The sequence below is a fragment of the Salminus brasiliensis genome, chromosome 22 (assembly GCF_030463535.1).
Source record: "Salminus brasiliensis chromosome 22, fSalBra1.hap2, whole genome shotgun sequence".
NCBI classification, from domain to species: domain Eukaryota; kingdom Metazoa; phylum Chordata; class Actinopteri; order Characiformes; family Bryconidae; genus Salminus; species Salminus brasiliensis.
The window spans coordinates 17,813,715-17,832,304 of NC_132899.1; the positions used below are offsets into that span (position 1 = coordinate 17,813,715).

Genomic DNA, 18,590 nt, shown 5'->3' on the forward strand with positions numbered 1-18,590 from the left:
CCCTTGTGTTCAAGCTAAGATCTGAATGCCCTTGCAAGATAAATGAATCATAAATTATTATGAGAAGTCTTGATAAAGGTCCTGTTTTTGTTCCAAGTAATGCTTTACATAAAATAACTTTTCCCCAGGAGGGGTTTAGGACAATGTTGAACTGGTGAGGGTTCAGCAAGCGCGAGAGTGTGCACTGAAGATATAATTGAAACTGACTGACATAAACAGATGATCTGGCTTTTATAATGAGCCCTTAGCCTTAGGTTTGCCTTAGGTTTAAACAGAAACCTTAAAAAAAGGTGGAACACAAAGCCTTTTGTTAATCTCTCCAATCCCTAAAATGCTTACTGCTGCTATTTTGGCTTATTATGAGATAATTATTATTATTATTATTATTATTATTATTATTATAATTGTTCTAATTACCATCAGTATGTCTTCAATAGGAAACAGAAAAAAAAGAAAGTTCAATGAAAAGTCAATTTAAAGTTAAAATTCACTCGATTGTAATGCAATTACAGTCTCCGCTGCATAAAATATGCACTACCTACAATATTGTGCAAAAGATTTAGGCACATTGTTAACAACCATTTATATCTGCAATGTGAGTTCCTGCTTGTAAATCTTGCATTAGGTCAGATGCAAGTAAACATCATTACAGTAAAAGTAGCAAGAATTTGTTAGTAGTAGTTGAGATCATGTGAAGTAGTTTGAAGAACACAGTTTAGTTTCGGATTTCTTTTGAATGCCCCCAGCCAGAGTGTGGATTTGTTCAATTCCCCTCACCAGCTCACCTGATTTAACATCACTTAAACACTGATTTACCAAACCACATGATGATAACACTAGGCTATTACAAGGGGAGGTTTCAAAAAGTCAAACACAGTTATGTACATTAAAATCACTACTTTTTGCATAATGTCTTTAGTGTTTGTTCTAATATTGGTGTTTAACATAATAAAAAATCACTTACTTAAACTCTACGTTTGCACAGTATTGTATATACCTATGTGTAAATTGTGCTGTACGCAAATCATTGCATACATTAGGTCATAGCCTTTGTCGTTGTGCTGTGCACAATATATTTCATATAGGCTTTTCTGCTTATTTTTAAAATGCATCTTAAACTGGCTTGCACAATTTAAGAAGGTTCCTTCATCTATTATTTCTAATATGTGAACAAATATGGATTAATTGTTGACAGATGCTGAACAGATCGTCACAGTATGTTTTTCCTCCTCAGCCAAAACTGGCATTTTCATCTCTTTGCTATATGCTGTTAAATCCTCTAAGTCGCCCCTACTTCAGTTCTTCATTCTCATAACTACATTTACCGTCAAAATGTGCATCAGTTTGACAAACCCTAAAACAGAACCCTGTGGGACTCCACAAAATGTGCTAAAAGTTAACAAATAATAGAGAATTATCTATGGATTATGACTAATAGCTGAATAATAAAGCTAGGTATTCTTTAAATTTGTCTGTACTCTCCCTGAAGCATGCCTCCATGTGACCAATAATGCTGTAGACAGGGTGTGTCATTTTTAGATTGAACATTAATGGGCTTGTAGTAGAATTGAGTATTTCAGAACAGTCCTCCCACACATAACTGTCTCATTGCTTCTTCTGTGGTGTGTACATTATTGTTCCATTGCTGGCTCAGTACCTTCATTGTGCCCCTTATGTAGAACTGGGAATTATGACAAAAAAGGTTGAGAAGATTTTAGTGTAATAGGCTACATTGTGTCATTTTAAATTCAGAACCTGTGATCTATGTTCATGCATATAACCTTCCTTGTAACCACTGCTTGCCATTTATTTAGAACATACTGATGAAAGGTCCTGGAAAGGACTAAGTGAATAGAGCAGGTGTAGGATTGAATGGTTAAACCATTCTTATTCATTTCGGATAGCATGTACTTCATTGTTAGTATGACAGCAGTCACTTGGCCGTTTCCACCAGAGGCACCTTTAAATGACGTTTAATGGAGCAGGAGAATTCTCATACACGCAGAAACTGTCTCAGTTACGTTCCCCACCACCACCAGACCACAGTCACCTTGGGAACTGTGTCCTTACAGAGTGATAGAGGGCCTGGAATATAGCTGCTCTTTTTAAGCTCTGCCTCTCGCAGAAGTCTGTTTGCTGGGGAGATGGTTCAGCCCTAATGGAGTGTTAAAACTTTCTTCAGCGCTCCCACTGGATCTGCCTCGGCTCAGCTTCTGTGACGGAGCCAAGCACCTAATGAAATGAATGGTCTCTTCAGAAGGTCTGCCCACAGTGCCATTGTTGCATTATTCATTCACTACTTCAGGGTGACTTACAGACGCGTACATTTGGAACATTAATCCATTTATTTTTGCTGGGTATTTACCCAGGCAATTCAGTAGCCTGCCTCTCGGGATGCTGTGACAGTGCACTCTGACACGGTGCTTGCCAGACGTCTTTTAAGTGTGCTGATGCGGAATTAATGACTCTGCACTGCTTATTGTTGATCCTCTGGTGTCGTGTGCACTAAAACATCTAAGCCATCTGAAGGGATCATTTCAGCCAGTAAGCAATCTCGTCCCGAAGCTGCTTTTAACTGACCCGTTTGCACTGGATGGATCGAATAGCATCGCACAAACATAGAAATTGCTGCCAGACATAACCTGGAGATAACATGTGGGGTTTGGACTTTTGTTCTTTACTCCTGCAGTCAATGGAAATCTAATCCAGGCCATCAGTCATTTTAAATCTGCCTTCCAGTCATGAACTGACACATTCCAGTCCATTAGAACCAACAGAATTGGGAGCTTTTTATCTTGCAGTGTCACATATTCTCTAGCTGATCTGTGCAGAGCAGTGAGGGAGTAGACCACAAGCCCACTGGAAATCATTTTAACATGTAGGTCATTTACCTGAGGAAAATCAGGTTGGTATACTATAGGGCAGAAAAACACAGCAGGATTCAGTGGTGGGTTAAGGAAATCATAAAATGATGTCAGGTCCTGGATCATAGCTTTTCTATGATTATGCAAGTGACCAAAAATGTTCCTTCCATCTCCTGATCCTCTTTTTTTGTTGTTGTTCTTTCTTTCTTTTGACATCCCCTTACAGATTGCCTTCTCTCAGCACAACAGCATCATGGACCTGGTGCAGTTCTTTGTGACGTTTTTCAGGTGAGTCCATTTTTTTCACCACTTGTCCACATGTAAGACTCCAGCCCAAGAAAACAGCCCACTGCAAACACTGGAGTTTAACCTCATTGAACACACTTATTCAGGGCATTCATAAGTTATTAAAATAGAAACGCTAATTTCTGCAGAGCTGTGGCTCGGACGGAAGCCAGTTTGACACCCCTGCTCTTGTCTAACAGTCCTTCCCTGTGTCAATGATGAAGGCAAGGCAAGTCTTAAAGGTCTGTTGATTTGTTAAATCAATGTGAAAGGAGTTATCAGCAGCCTGCCTTCACCGATTTCCCCATAGTCTTGATATGTCACATGACTTGTCTGCTCAGATTATCGAGTAGGTGCTGAGGCGTTTGGCTGGGACTTGTGACTGGTGTTCTCAACAATCTACCAAGCCATTTCTCCTAATCTAATATACGGTTGTGTCCGTGACATACAAACTAGGGCATCTGCTCTAGCAGATAATTCAGCAGTTTTACACTGCACTTGCTTACAGCTTACAGTTTACAATACTCTAAAGGTTGCTTATACGACTATTGATTTGGGTCAGACAAGTCAGAAACCGGGTTTGATAAACAGGATTAATGTAAACTGGACTATCAAACACTTACCCCTCATCAATAGGAAACATTACGCACTGTTCATTAGTAGTCACCGTTCAGCTATAACATTAAAACCACTGATGTAGAACATTTAACACTGATTATTTTATTACAGTGGTGGTGGTCACTGTCAAAGGGTGTCTTGACTGTGCCTACGGGTGTCCAACACTGTCAAAAAGTTATAATTTCTAGAGACTGCATAATACCTTGAGGTGAATCAACCATGGGACTGACACGGATCCTGCACGGCCATCTGTCAACTATGCTACAAAGTAATTGTTAAATGTTAAAATCGGACAAAATGCAATCAACACTAACGTACAGATGTGGGTAGAAATCAGGTTGTTGATCAGCTTCTTATTCCAACTTTCTGTTTCACCTTATGAACCTTAATGGTGCAGCAGTTACATTCTGGCACCTGTAACATTTAAGGTGGAATAGAATACAGACTTCTGCTTGCTAAATGTGACCCTATACTGTGTGTTGTTGCAGCCCCTCTTCTATGATATAGCTCACTGGTTCAGCAAATAATCACATGCAGACAAGTGCATTAATATCTTCTGCATCATCGAAACATCTGCATTTTGCGGCTGTGTACTGCAGTTAAGGCTGAATTTCTTACAGGATGAGCTTGGATTTGTTTTTCTTTATCCTCCCTGTGTTAATGAACCCGTTTAAACCTGGTCACTTCATGTGTCTTGAGTGTCAGTGTTATATCTGGATAAGGCCAAGCTGCATAAAAATGCAAGTGTAAACACACCCAAGACTAATAAAACTAGTAAAACAGATGCCTAAACGCATGCATCTCTCCAAGACACATTCCACAAGCAAATCAAAACACCAGTAACAACCGCCACACAATGAGCAAATTTACATATTCCATCTCACAAACCAATCAAATTTCAGTCTGACCAACCTGGAGATACATTTAACTACAGAGTGTGAATTTGTGTGGCTAAAATCTTATCAGCATACAATCCAAATATTAGCCACATGAAGTAACCAGGTGTAAACTGGGTCAGTTGCTCTTGCTTGGTCTATGACAGCATGTCTACATGCCTATTTAAAAAATAAATAAATAAATAAATAAAAAATAGTCAGTTTTAACAATTATTTTGCTGAACACGTGGCTTACAGCTGTTTTCAAACATACTTGATCTCTGTTGTTGTTGATTTTATTGCTAAGAGGGTCTGTCAAACATGTGTTTATTTCAGATTTGACTGATGAGTCCCTTTTGCACCTTTTGCTCGTTATGTTTCATTATGCTTCTGAAAGCTGACAAGCCCAGTAGTGACTGTGATCAGAGGATGATCAGTCTGAAAATGGACCCCTTGGATAAATAGTGTGGAAATAGTGTGGAAGAAAATAGTGTGGAAGAAAAGCTTACAATACAGAAATGTAGGCAGTGACATCATTTATAGTAAAAGCTTCTGTATCACTATTTCTTGGGCAGACATATTCAGGCAGAGCATTCCAGCACAGTAGCATCATCAGTGGTGGAAAGTCCTTGTTAATATACTTTGCTTGTGCTGAGGCTTTCTTTGGCAGCAAAGTAAATGGACTAATATTAGTCAGTGCATCCTCTTAACCAGAGTCCCAGCAATATTGATTACAGCATACCACAACCATACAAAATACACACACACACATACATACACACAAACACACACACGGTTAGCATTATTTGTGTCATATTTCACAGGTGATGTTGTACATTGCAAGCAGGCACAAAAAAGTCTTTGCTGTCCTACCCTTGTTTTTTGCATTGACGTCCTCTACACTTTGTACCCATTGCAGCATGAAGATTGTGTGTGTGTGTGTAGCGGTTAGCTTTCGACTGGTTACGAAACCAGCTGTCTTGAGTTCCACATTAATGACTTGTTCTGATATGATTTTAGAGCAAGTGCAATCTGAATGCAGCCTCACCATGTAGAAAGCGCTTGGCTGATGGCACTGTTTGACTGTTTGTCCATCTGTTATTGTTGTCCATCTGTTATTGTTATTAATGAAACAATGTATCTATTGCGATGGTCAAATCTCTCCCTGCAGCTGCCCCGGAGTTCCACATTACCTAAACACAGAAGATGATATTAGCAGAGGGAAGAAATAAGTGATGTCAGTAGTGATGAGCAAGCAGGATTATTCTTTGTTTCTGTCAGCCATCACCTTTCTGCTTCACCATCAGCACCTGATCTCTACATTTCTCTTCCCTCCAGGTCAACACAGCCAGAAATAGTTGACAGTATAGTAATAAATATGCTGCCTCCAAAGATCACATTAAAAGATGCCCTTTTTAAGCCTGGCAGATGACCAAAACCTTTGTTTTGATAGAGGTCATTTAAAATCTCAAATCTAGCCATACTGCTCTCTGTAAAGGGCTGCACTTGAGCCTTAAATCATTTCCAACGGAAATGTGCCATTAATTAAGAATTAGACATTGCAGAACCTGAAATTGCCCAACGTTTAACAGAAGTGAGAGCTAACTCCATGTTTCCTGGCTTGAATGGCTTTTTAACAGTCACTTTGTCATTATTACAAGTAAATGCATTTGGTTCGGTTTCTGGAATCCATTTGCGGCGTTTGCCGTCTGGCTCGTGCTATTAGGGCTTCAGAGCTCAACAGGAGCACTCTCCTGACATGGTAAACAGGGTTTTTTTGCGGTGTCCTTTTAAGCAGCGTTGCTCTGCATCTCTTTATAGAAACCTCCCTGTCATTTCCTTAACGTTTATACATGGCCAATGCTTCTATCCAGAGATCACCCTCCCACTGATCCAGCCATGAGGCTAAAATGATATTTGAAGTGTGGTCCTACTCCCATGACTCACTAGTTGGGAGTAATTATTTTGACTGGACTGGACTGGACTGGAGTGACAGTCTGTGGGCTCAGCCTAGCTTACTGGAGTCTTTTGGAATCAATTGGCCTCTTTGGCCTGTTATGAGCAGTCAGAGAGGAAAGCACTCATAGGAATCTAGTTAAAGAGGAGTTGTAGTACAGTACATGGAAACAACTTGAAGTGCATTTTTGTGGGTATTCTTTTTCTGGCTTGCAAATAAATCTAGTATAGGGCAGCCAAATATTAACCGCTAGCAGGTGGCGGGTTGCTAAACAGATTCTTTTCTAAAAAGCATTTTATTTATGTCTTTTTTTGTCTTATTTGATATCTATGCTAACATCAATGTTCTATGGCCCTTATAACCTTATAATATAAGTGTAAATTCAATAAGTTTTCCACTTCATAGAAAATTGACCTCTCCTACGAGTAGAATTAAAAAAATAATTGGAAAAAAGTACCAGAGAAATGGTGAAAAAACTCTTTGTAAATATTTCCTCTGTGTGAAATCCTCCCTTTCGCCCTGGAGCCCTGAAAGGTTCCTTTAAGTGCGTGAGGAAATGGCTTCAGTGAAAAGCAGCTTATCTGCCTAATTGCTGCTAATTAGCGGAATAACACTTGACTTTACTCCAGTCATTGCGGCTCCTCTTCTTTCCAAGATTCATGTTTGTGGCTCGAAGCCCGTGCAGAAGCAGATGTGATTGGTGGGTGGAGGATGCCTTGTGAGAGTGCTGGGCACCAGCGCTTGGTTTGTTTCTGGATCAATAAAAATGATTCTTAAACTGCACATAGGACACTGTTTACGCCTTGTTTACCTGCAGGCAGCCAGGTTTCACTCCCACCTTTTATCCCAGGCAAACGGGCAGCTCGTAGTCATCTTCTCCTAATGTCCCCAAGCTCATTCCAGCAAAATTGCACGCTCCCTTGCTTCATGCAATCTCGTGGACCTTTTCCCCCTTGTTTAATTTCCTCGATTCCCCACACTTATTTACTTGACTCTCCCCAACCGCTGCAGCAAGAAGGGAGAGAACCTTTTAATTGCTTTATTTCTCTTATTAATTCTGATTCCAGGTGGAACTGTGGAGGGGATTAAATCCTGTTTACTGTCTGAAACGCTGGGGATGAAAGAGACCGATCTGAAGCGGGATTTCTCTCGCACTGCTACTTAATCGAGCCATTCAAGTTTTCTCTCTTCTCCCCTTCGTCTCCAGTTCGGCATTATCTTCAAACGAGCCCAAGATGGTGTGCGTTTGAAAGCATTAAAGGGATTTCATCATTCAGCTTTTTTTTTTTTTTTTTTCTTTTTTCTTTTTTTTTTCCCCCCTGTGTGAACCATGAATTAATTTCACTTCGAGATGTTTACGAATGCTCACATATCTCCACAAATACAGATGCCAAAAACCAATTTGCCTGCAGTTCTCAAGTTCACTGTTGGCATGCTTTTGAGGAGTTGCTTTTTGAAGTGCATCACCTGGCTTGACTCTTGACCGAGACCCATAGATTGCTTTGCTTGATCTTGGGCACACAGAAATTCCTAGAGTTTCAGGAGTCTCTGTGAATGTCCAAGTTTACTGTTGGGTCACTTCAAATATTAATGAATTTGCCCTGTGTTGCGTTTTTGACTTTTTGTTAAGTTTTTTTATTGTTATCGCAGGCATGGCTTTTAAGGAAAGGGAAAACATGTCGCGCACCTGCTTCTTGCTGTGTTGTAAACAAGCAAATGTATCTTTTTTAATTTAAGAAGCGGATGCTTATCAATATCCAGCGTTTTATTTCCTTTATTTCCATTTATTTCCTCTACGCTTTGCATCTTTTGTTAGCAACAAATTGTGCATGCCTAATAAAGGACTACAGCTGAACACACCATTAGTTAGCAGAATAGCTACTGCACTTCAGGAAAAACATTCAGCTTTCCAGAGCTGTGTGACAAATGTAAGAAGGAAGAGGGGAAATGACATTAAATACGAAACGCTTCATTCGTCTTGCACTTTGAAGAATCTTACATGATGCAGACATATTTGTTTTTCGTGGGACACTGTGTCCCTCCCAGCAAAGCTCCCTGTTTAGACATCCAGCAGACATGACACATTTCTTAATTAAAAGAATCAGGGTGAATCCGGAGTGATCGTTCATAGAGAGGGAGAGAGAGAAAGAAAGAAAATAAATAAATACAGACAGTCTTTCATGTTTGATGTAAGGTCTTACACTTGTGATGAATGCCTCCCCTCCCCCTATGCAGATTGAGTACATGTGAATATTTATTGCTGCCATGAACCCAAGCCCTCTCTCTACAGCGGTAAAGTGTAGTCTCAAAGCCCATCATCATTGTTGGATGAATACTGATTAGTTTGCTGAACGAATGCAAATAAGACATGTTCTTTGACTCTTTTTAATTAATATGCAGTGTTTTTCATATCATCACATAGAATAGCTATGAGAGATTTCTGGCCATTGTGAAACAACACTTTAAATTAAAAGCTATTCATTAAGGCTGCCCCGGAGTTATTTGTTTTTTACGTGTTGAATTGCCATCTCGACACTTTCTTCACAGCTCTTTTCGGAGATAAGTACACCAGCGTACAGGCAGAGGGCAGATGTGAATCCATTGTCTTAAAAAGTAACTCGTTTTTACTGGAGTCACGTGGCAGAAACCAGTGAGGTTGCAGTGGCTTGGTAGGAAGATTTGTAAAGAGTGGAAAAACCTTGTTTGGCTTCACACTGGCTGTTTTGATGAATGTTGCATTGATGTAGAGGGACTGTAAATCTGTAGTGTACCTGTGTGAAGACTGAGCCCTTCTTTTTTATTTTTTTTCTTCCACAGTTGTTTCCTGTCTCTCTTGCTGGTAGCTGCAGTGGTGTGGAAGATCAAACAGACCTGCTGGGCATCAAGACGACGGGAGGTAGGTTACCTTTTTTCCTCTTCGCTTTCATAATAACTCTCAAATGCGGGGAATGAGTCCTCGTTCCAAAACATCTTGTTAGTTATGGTACCAGCTGGGGATGTCCCAACACTGCAGCTCCACTACACCAGCTAACAGATGCTTATGCTGGCCAACACTGGATTTAAGGGTAATGAGGGGAGAGTGAGCCATCTACCATATTTTGCCACATTTCTCCTTACATTTTAACCTTTTTACACTAACTTCCATTAGTTTCAGATGGTTCCTGTAAAGTTACCCTTTTGGAGATGCAATTTTTTTGCATGACAGCGACTTTATGCTATGATATTTATGTTGCTGTAATATAAGGTGACTTGCCACTCACTGCAAGAACTGAATGATAATCAAGCACTTTCCTATAGGTCCATGATTTGATGAGCCACACCTTGTGTACAGCATGGTATGTTACCTTGCTGCCACAGGTGGTGTGAATATGGGCTTAATCTAGCTGACCCAGTCCTGTCAGATGTACCTTGGTCGGCTCAGACGTGGTTCCTCTGGAATGGACCAAGACATCCCTAGTATGAACTTGGTTGTCCTCTCTAAACTTGGCCATGCAGTAAAAAAAAAAAAAAAACTACAGTCCTGTGACCTCAAAATGCAGTTCTCATCTTCCTGATTAGAAATCCTTATGAACCAATTAGCTTTGACTGTACTTATCTAAAGCAGAGTTGGCTGGAAAGGGAAAATAGTAGCAGATGTCTGCAGTTTTGTTTTCTCTTTTTTCTTTGCACACTGAAAACTGGAACTCTGATGTATCACAGGCTTTCCATTATCTGGAATACTTTACTTGGTGCGATAAAGGTGGCTTCAGCGAAGGGTCTGGGTTTAAGAGGCCTTCAGGGACAAACAGATGTACTGTGGTTACCAGCCGCAAGCTCCAATAATGTAAATTACAGCTGCAGTAGTCAATGTCATGAACTCCAGTTCGTTAATAACTGTATCATAGCCTGTGTGCTGTGTTTGTCCGTTTGGTAGGGGGGAGCTGACATTGGTAATCAGAGAGGTTGATCTCGTCGCTCTTCCGGTAATTGACATATGAAAATAAACATGAGCGATGACTGCAGTGATCCAGAACCATATTCATCTGAAGAATTAAAGCCAATAAGGCCTAATGTGGGCAGATGGGCTTCAGCTATTAGCATTCCACTCACTTCAACACTCCACTTCCCCAATTCAGATCATCTGTTTGTTTCTGCCCTCCAGCACCCTCAGGGAAAAAAGCGGGGTGGTGGTGGTGTGTGTGTGTGTGGGGGGGGGAGTTTTATCTTTTAATTTGCAATGATTGAAAAGTTTAAGGGAGACACTCCAGGAAAATAATTGCTTCCAAAGATTTATTTTCTTCCTTCTGTTTGTCTAAGTTTTGATCAAGAAGGAGGTAGAATGAAGTGCCTATCATTTCCCCACAAAGCATTCGTCAAGGTTGTGTTGGTGATTTGGCCTTAGGAGTTTGCTGTAGAGAAATGAGGCAGTGTTTTAGTGAAGACCTATTTTCACTGACTCACTTTTTTTTTCCCCCTCTTTCCCTCCCTCTGCTGGTAACTAGCACTTATTTATTGTCTTGTTCTTAGCATGGCACTTGGTATTTAGTTCTTGGCCACAGCAATTTTCAGTGGTTTCCTCTTGGCTTGCAGATGCATCCTCTGTGCCCTGTTTGTCCTGGCTGACGTAATGAAAGATGCGAGCTGGAGGAAAAGATATGTTTAGAACTTCCATTATGCAAAGGTTCTTCCCTACAGTGTTTAAGGCTGTAGGATCAAACGGAGGAGACTTTAGAAAGCAACTGAATGCACAACAATACTCCGGAACTGTCAGAAGATGCTTTTCTAGGAAACTCAGAAAGCAACATCATTTGGCCGTCTGTTTAGTTGAGCGGTACATTAGACTGAGTGCAGCATCAGCTCCAGGTTAGCTGGCTTTTATGTATCGGAGCAATTCCTGTTACTCTCACTGAGGACATCCAGTTCTTGCTAATGTACATTTTAATCATTTAATTATGTGATTTGTAAGTGGTAATTATCCCATTTAAGTTTTTCATCAAGGATGGATTTGGAGTACAGAAAGAATACACCTTTTAGTACTCCTGTTTCAGTAAGTAGTAGGAGTAGTACAGTTAACTGTGGACAGTGCATGTTTTGTGTAGCACAATTTTCCTTTCATTTACTTTAGTTACTTGAAGATACTTTCTATTTTTAGAACACAACAAATAGCCCAAATGTGTGTAGTGTTGCATAATTCCAGTCCTGTTCATTGTCTACACAATGTATAATGTCCTTTCTGTCTGCTTACATTGATTTAATGTTCAGGTTCAGGTCAGATTCAGGTTTCTTTATAAAGTGTAGTTCTGCGATAAAGCAGTGCATTCATTATTGCTGATCTTAATTGAACAGAAGAATGTACATTTGTGAAGCACATGAACACAATGGTGTTCTGTTCATCACTTTGGTTTAGCATACTGAGTGCTGTGCGTGTCTGCATACATTTCCATATCAATATTCTTACATTTCAGGAAACGTTTTGTCAAGCAAGACGTGTTGTTCGTGCCAGATTCAGGAATTTAGAAAGTAGCACCTATTTAAAATGGATGTACATTTATTCTAGTCCTTGTGGAATATTGTTCTATAGTATATCTTGATTTTTAGGTATTCAGAACTCTGCTAATGTGTTTTAGGAAGCTCAGGGCATGGCTGCAGTGCACACACTCATTGTCCACTACTAGGCAGCAAAGACCATACATTACAGATGGGACTCTGGAATGCTTTTACCGATTTACCAATTAATGACCTGCATCTTTGAGGTCTTTGGGGAAGCCTCATTAATTATGTTTCAGTTATGTAAATAGCAATGCTACAACTAGATGCTATAATATAAAAATAATGACAGTAGTTGTCCAGTCTGTAGCACACTTATCTGTAACACACTTTCAATATATAATAGGGGAAAATGCTTAATTTAATATATAGATACAGCCTATATTTAAACCCTCCACATTTCAGGCCTCCAGTGTCCTGTTTTTTGTTTTTTTTTTGGGTTTAATGTTTTAATGGTTTTGTGATGCTAATGAAATCATTTTTCATTCAGACTGGCAAATCATATCTCTCTGCCAAAGATCATTACTTTGCTGCTTTGAACCATCAATCGATCCTTTATAAATGACGCATCTGTTGTCTTTGTTGGTCAAATATTAATCTCTCTTTTATAGAAAGTGACATCTTAACAGCCAGGTTTGTTAAAGCTACATAAAAGGCAGAGGAAAAGAAAGCCGCAATCATGCGCAATTAAAAGCCTTTATCTTTTATGTTCTCCACGGAGTAGCAGACGTGGAAATCTTTAGCTAGGAGCATTACTCTTGTCTTTTGTTGTACTTGCTGATTGGTTGAATTGAGAGGACTGGGCTCCTGCTGTTTTGCCCTATGGTCTCTCAGCCTGCTGAAATCCCAAAAAGATGAAGTGATTAAAATTTAACGGATTTAAGAAGAATTAAATAGCATTGTCTCAGACCTGCTTCTTATTCTTGACATGTTAAAGGAAATGTAGAGGAACTAATAGGTAAATTAAGGGTTATTTAAAATTACCCAATGTCATTGCCAGGACAAGGTTTTAAATTGTGAGGACCTACGAACCACACAAGCTTTGTCCAGCGTAATTGCTTCAATTGTGCTGCAGCTTTCAGTGCAAGTGTCAGTCCATTGGGCAGATGTATAATTGAGCCATTGCTCCATCTATATTCATGGTTTATGGCAGCAATATGCTGTGCGTGCATGTGCGTGCATGTTCAGGGGCCACAACTGACCTCTTTGAACCAGCTGTTGGGGGTTTTTGCTTTGAGCATAGGTGGGTAATGCTGCTTTTTCAGGGGTGGGCTGGAGGAAAGACATCTACATCAAATGTCACCACAGAGCAACCACAGATGAATGACTTGGTGAAGCGGCTAGAAGGGACGCTGACATTTCTGTCATTACTGTGCGAAGCCTGATCTGTATGACACGCCAACACTTCACATTAGGTTGCATTAAGCACATACATGAGTACTGGACAATGTCATTGCTCTGCATATGAGAGGAATGTGTATGGAATCACTGGCGTTCCTCGGCTGTGTGGGTTCAGGAGGCACAGAGAGAGCAGGATGAGCTTAGAGCGAACAGAGAAATGGCTGTTTGGAATGTGTGAAAGGCCAGTGTCATCACCTCACTTGATGTGCCGGGCAACTGGGGTGGTACAGCTACATGTGAAGCCTCAAAGCAAGATCAGTGTGGAAATACTTAATATGAACTTTCAGCTACCAAGCAGAAAATTCTGACAGAGGTCCGCAGAGATAACTTGATGTACACATGGATTATAGTAGAGGGCCACCTGTATTGACATTTTGTGACCAGTACAAACTGTAAGGAGCTACAAATACTGGTAATAATGTCAACAGGGATCATTTTAAATGGCTAAAAATAGAAGTTGCCATGGAATGCATTTTTTCATGATTTTTTTTTAACGTGTACATAAATGTGACTTACTGTTATTTTTCCTTTTACAGTGGGTTCTTCGAGGTCCTAGTGTGCGGATAGTGTTGCTGTCAGCTCTGTGTCTTTTCAGTGCGGTTAGCTAGGGAAAGAGACTAGCCGGCTTAGCTTTTAGCCTAGCGTGGTACTCTCTCTCTTCAGCAGATTTGAATTTTTAGCACAGTGATGCTTCCTGTTCAGCTTACCAAAATGTTCTTCATAGGTACATATTTTTTTCATATTACCTTCATTCTGAGGGGTACATTTAGGGGAAGCGTTAACATATCTTTGGTATTTTAACCATAATGATGTTTTGTGTTCATATTGAACAATCCTGTCTGTTTGTGTAATAGAAGTGAGCAAGAGTAGACTGTAAAGTTGGTGCTGTCTCTAAAGACTGCCATATGAACATGTTTTCAGAAACGTCTGTCCATTACAAGTAAAAACAAAGTCAGTAATTTGTGTTTTAGGTGTGACATATTTGGCTAGTATGGGTAAATTAGTGGAAACTCAATATTAATTATGCCTGTCAGTGCAGTCAGAACTCCAGAACTTAACCCACACCCCATTCAGGGTATAATTCAGTGTTATCCATCACACTCTTAACACTGCTCCAGCACTTTAATACTGCGCCACCTCCTGCCTCCCAGCTCAAGTTTGTTATCAAACTCATGGACACAGTCTTCGTTTTTCCTCATTCAAAACAAATTGGGAATATTGAGTTTTAAGCCATGTATCGTGACATTGTTTAGGACAAACGCTCAAAAGTGGCAGTAAATCTCAGTCTCCCCAACCTCTGTCTTTGTTTGCTTAGATACTGAACAGTGAGAAAAGGAAGGTGCTGAGGGCATGCTTTTCCTTTTTCCAAGAAGATGCTGTTGTGAAAAATGAAGCAGTTAAATAAAGTTTTCTGGGCAATAGCCTATCTCTGTGATGGGACCATACGTTATTAGAGGCTTTACTCTCAAGGACATCAGCAAACCTCGGGCCAAGAGAGCAAAGCGCTCTATCCTTTTCAGTATTAATTAGACTTCATGGTTTATGCTTCCTGTGTAAACTCTGTACTGTCTGCTTGGCGTCAGTTCGCTGTGTTTGAGTTTGTATGTGCAGGAGAAAACAATGTAGCATGTCATCCTTCACTAATATTTTAATATCAGACACAACTGGTTTTGGACTGTTGATGTTATCAGAAGCTTAAGATTTCAGCTTTGTCCTGATCCTGTCCATTGCACTGTTATTTCAGTTGGTTATTACGATGTGATTCCAGAAGACTGTAGAAAAGACCTTCACAGTAAAGGTAGGGTGTAGAAGCAAAGCTGTAGAGATGCATCATCACAATCTCCAGTGGTCCAGTAGAGCTGATCTGATCTGTTAGTAAAAAAAAAAAAAATAAATAAATAAATTGTTCCTGCCACTAATGAGCATCTCACATATGGCTGTGTCCACGTACTCGGAACACACTGAGTCACTTCATCCAGTTCATTCAACACACATTTGCCAGGGAACATTTATGACAAATGCTCTTGCTGGATTTTAAAACTCTGCTCCAAGGCTCTTGTGGTTGACTCATTCAGTTCATTAATGCACAGTTCCACACAGACTCCGAAATCCTGAGCGCTGCAGTACAGCATAGTGTGACCAATCAATGCAGAGCATACATACGGACGTGGTAACACTACTACCCGATCAATAACAAATACAATTCTGAGCCAATGAGATTGACCTGTCCTCTCTGACTTCACCACAGTCAGTCAGCGGTTCTTTGTTAAATAACCATCCAAGCCCATTTTGTAATCAGTCTGTTGAATGGCTAATTATATCATTGACTTCTGACGTTCCTTTGGAAAAATCTGACGTAATGAACGTTTTCAGGTCATTGCAAAGGATGATTTTGGTGGTAGCAATGCGTAACAGTTGCAGGGTCAATCCAGGACTTGTTTGGCGTTTGCAGCGGTATACATACATGCCGACCTGTTGCCTTTTGGTGTAATTTGCTAACTTACATGCCATTCATGTGAACTGTGTAAATGTGATGAGTTGGGTGTGCTGGTAAATGCATCCTATTCCGCAAACCAAACACAGCACAGTTCAGTCCATTATTTATATATATATATATATATATATATATATATATATATATATATACATACAGTCATGCCCGAAAGTATTCATACCCCTGTCAAAGTTTGACTTAAATTTACTTTTATTTAACCAGAAATTATATTTTTGCCTGGAAATGACACAGGCATCTCCCAGGAGATAACACGATGATGAGGCATCATTGTGGGAAAAAATATTTCTCAGCTTTTATACACATTTGAACAAAAAGTGGCATGTCCAAAATTATTCATACCCTTCTCAATAATTAATAGAAAAGCCTTTATTGGCTATTACAGCAATCAAACGCTTCCTGTAATTGCTGACCAGCTTTTTGCATGTCTCCACTGGTATTTTTGCCCATTCATCTTTAGTGATGAGCTCCAACTCTTTGAGGTTCGAGGGTCTCCTTGCCATCACCCTGATCTTTAGCTCCCTCCACAGATTCTCAATTGGATTCAAGTCAGGACTCTGGCTGGACCACTGCAAAACATTAATGTTTTTGTCTGCTAACCATTTCTTCACCACTTTGGCTGTGTGTTTTGGGTCGTTGTCGTGCTGAAATGTCCACCGGTTCCCAAGGCCAAGTTTCTCTGCAGACTGCCTGATGTTGTTGTTGAGAATCTTGATGTATTGCTCTTTTTTCATGGTGCCATTTACTGCGATCAAGTTCCCTGGTCCATTGGCTGAAAAACACCCCCAAAACATTAGGTTCCCACCACCATGTTTGACAGTGGGAATGGTGTTCTTAGGGTTGAAGGCTTCTCCTTTTTCACGCCAAATGGTGCACACATCATTGTGGCCAAACAATTCAATTTTTGTTTCATCTGACCATAAAACAGAACACCAGAAGTCTTCTTCTTTGTCCAGATGAGCATTTGCAAAGGTCAAGCGGGCTTTTGTGTGCCTTTTCTGGAGAAGTGGTGTCCTCCTTGGCCTGCGTCCGTGGAACCCAGCAGTGTGCAGTGTCCGTTGAACTGTCTGCCTTGAGATGTCGCCACCAGCAGAGTCCAGATTCACCAGGATGGCCTTGGTGGTGATCCTTGGATTTTTCTTCACCTCTCTCACTATTCTCCTGGCCAGCACAGGTGTCACTTTTGGCTTCCGACCACATCTTCTGAGATTTTCCACAGTGCGGAACTTCTTGTATTTTTTAATAATACTTTGCACTGTAGCCACTGGAACTTGAAAACATTTTGATATGGCTTTGTAGCCCTTTCCTGACTTGTGAGCGGCCACAATGCACAGCCGCAGGTCCTTAGTGAGCTCCTTTGTCTTAGCCATGACTGTCCACAAACCAACTGCAGAGAGCTGCTGTTTTTCTCCTGTTGAGTTTATTAAAACAGCTGTTCCCAATGAATCAGGGTAATTAGGATGCTTTAAAACAGCTTGGACTATTTGGAATGGTATAGAACTTTGGATTTTCCCATATACTGTGACAGTTTTCAAAGGGTATGAATAATTTTGGACATGCCACTTTTTGTTCAAATGTGTATAAAAGCTGAGAAATACTTTTTCCCACAATGATGCCTCTTGTACATCATCGTGTTATCTCCTGGGAGATGCCTGTGTCGTTTCAAGGCAAAAATATAACTTCTGGTTAAATAAAAGTAAATTTAAGTCAAACTTTGCCAGGGGTATGAATACTTTCGGGCATGACTGTATATATATATTTTTTTAAGCTGATCAGACCAAAGAGATGGGAAAAGCATCACATTTCATTCTTCTGAAGCTTTCAGTAAAAAAAGAACAGTTAATATGGAAATTGACATAGTTAACAACCAAGAACCCCCCCCCTAATATTTAGTGTTTATCTGAAGTGAATGTGGAACACGTTGAAGCATGTGGACAGTTGTAACTGTCTCTAAATTACATTGCAAATAGCGATTCCCGGGGTCCAAGCACAAAAGAGAGTCAGTAAAACATAAATAATTGCATGTTTACCATGGCTTGTATTTGTAATAGCTGTAGGGCCTAAAAAATAGATCCAATTTAATAAGCTGAATACTTGACTTTGCTGAGGTAAAGTTTAACCTCTGTGGTGGCTTTTAGTCCATTAGTGTTTTCCTCCTGTGCTTCCTGATGTTTCGATCAGAGTGAGCTTCGTATTTATAACGATTTAGCAGCGATTATTAATTTCTAGTTTGACACATCAAAGAGACACAGTTTAGGTTTTCCTGCCTCTGTCCATAATCTTGCCATTTTGTTTCCACTCTTGGATAATGAGTCCTGCTACAGGAAAGAGAGGTGTATATTCTCTACCCATCTGTGCTGCGTGAGATAGCAATGTGATTGCTGGATTGAGAAGGGGGATCTTCTCCAAGGAACACTACGATTTAAAGCCTCTTGTTCTGGCTAACAAAGCGCCTCCATCCATCCTGGAATTCACTTTTACACCAAATTAATCAAGTCTGGTTGCCACATTCCATGCACATCCATTTTCATGCTTTGGCCAGGATCCAACTT

At 40.2% G+C, this 18,590-nt stretch overlaps 1 protein-coding gene across 1 annotated transcript in view; it reads left to right on the forward strand.

The window, feature by feature from the left end:
• The window catches only part of atrnl1b (attractin-like 1b), a 95,221-nt gene that overhangs the window by 51,541 nt on the left and 25,090 nt on the right, over positions 1–18,590 (forward strand). Inside the window, exons 25-26 of the mRNA XM_072666941.1 lie at positions 3,091–3,152; positions 9,417–9,495. Of these exons, the coding sequence (XP_072523042.1) occupies positions 3,091–3,152; positions 9,417–9,495 (141 nt within the window). The remainder of the gene's footprint in view (positions 1–3,090; positions 3,153–9,416; positions 9,496–18,590) is intronic.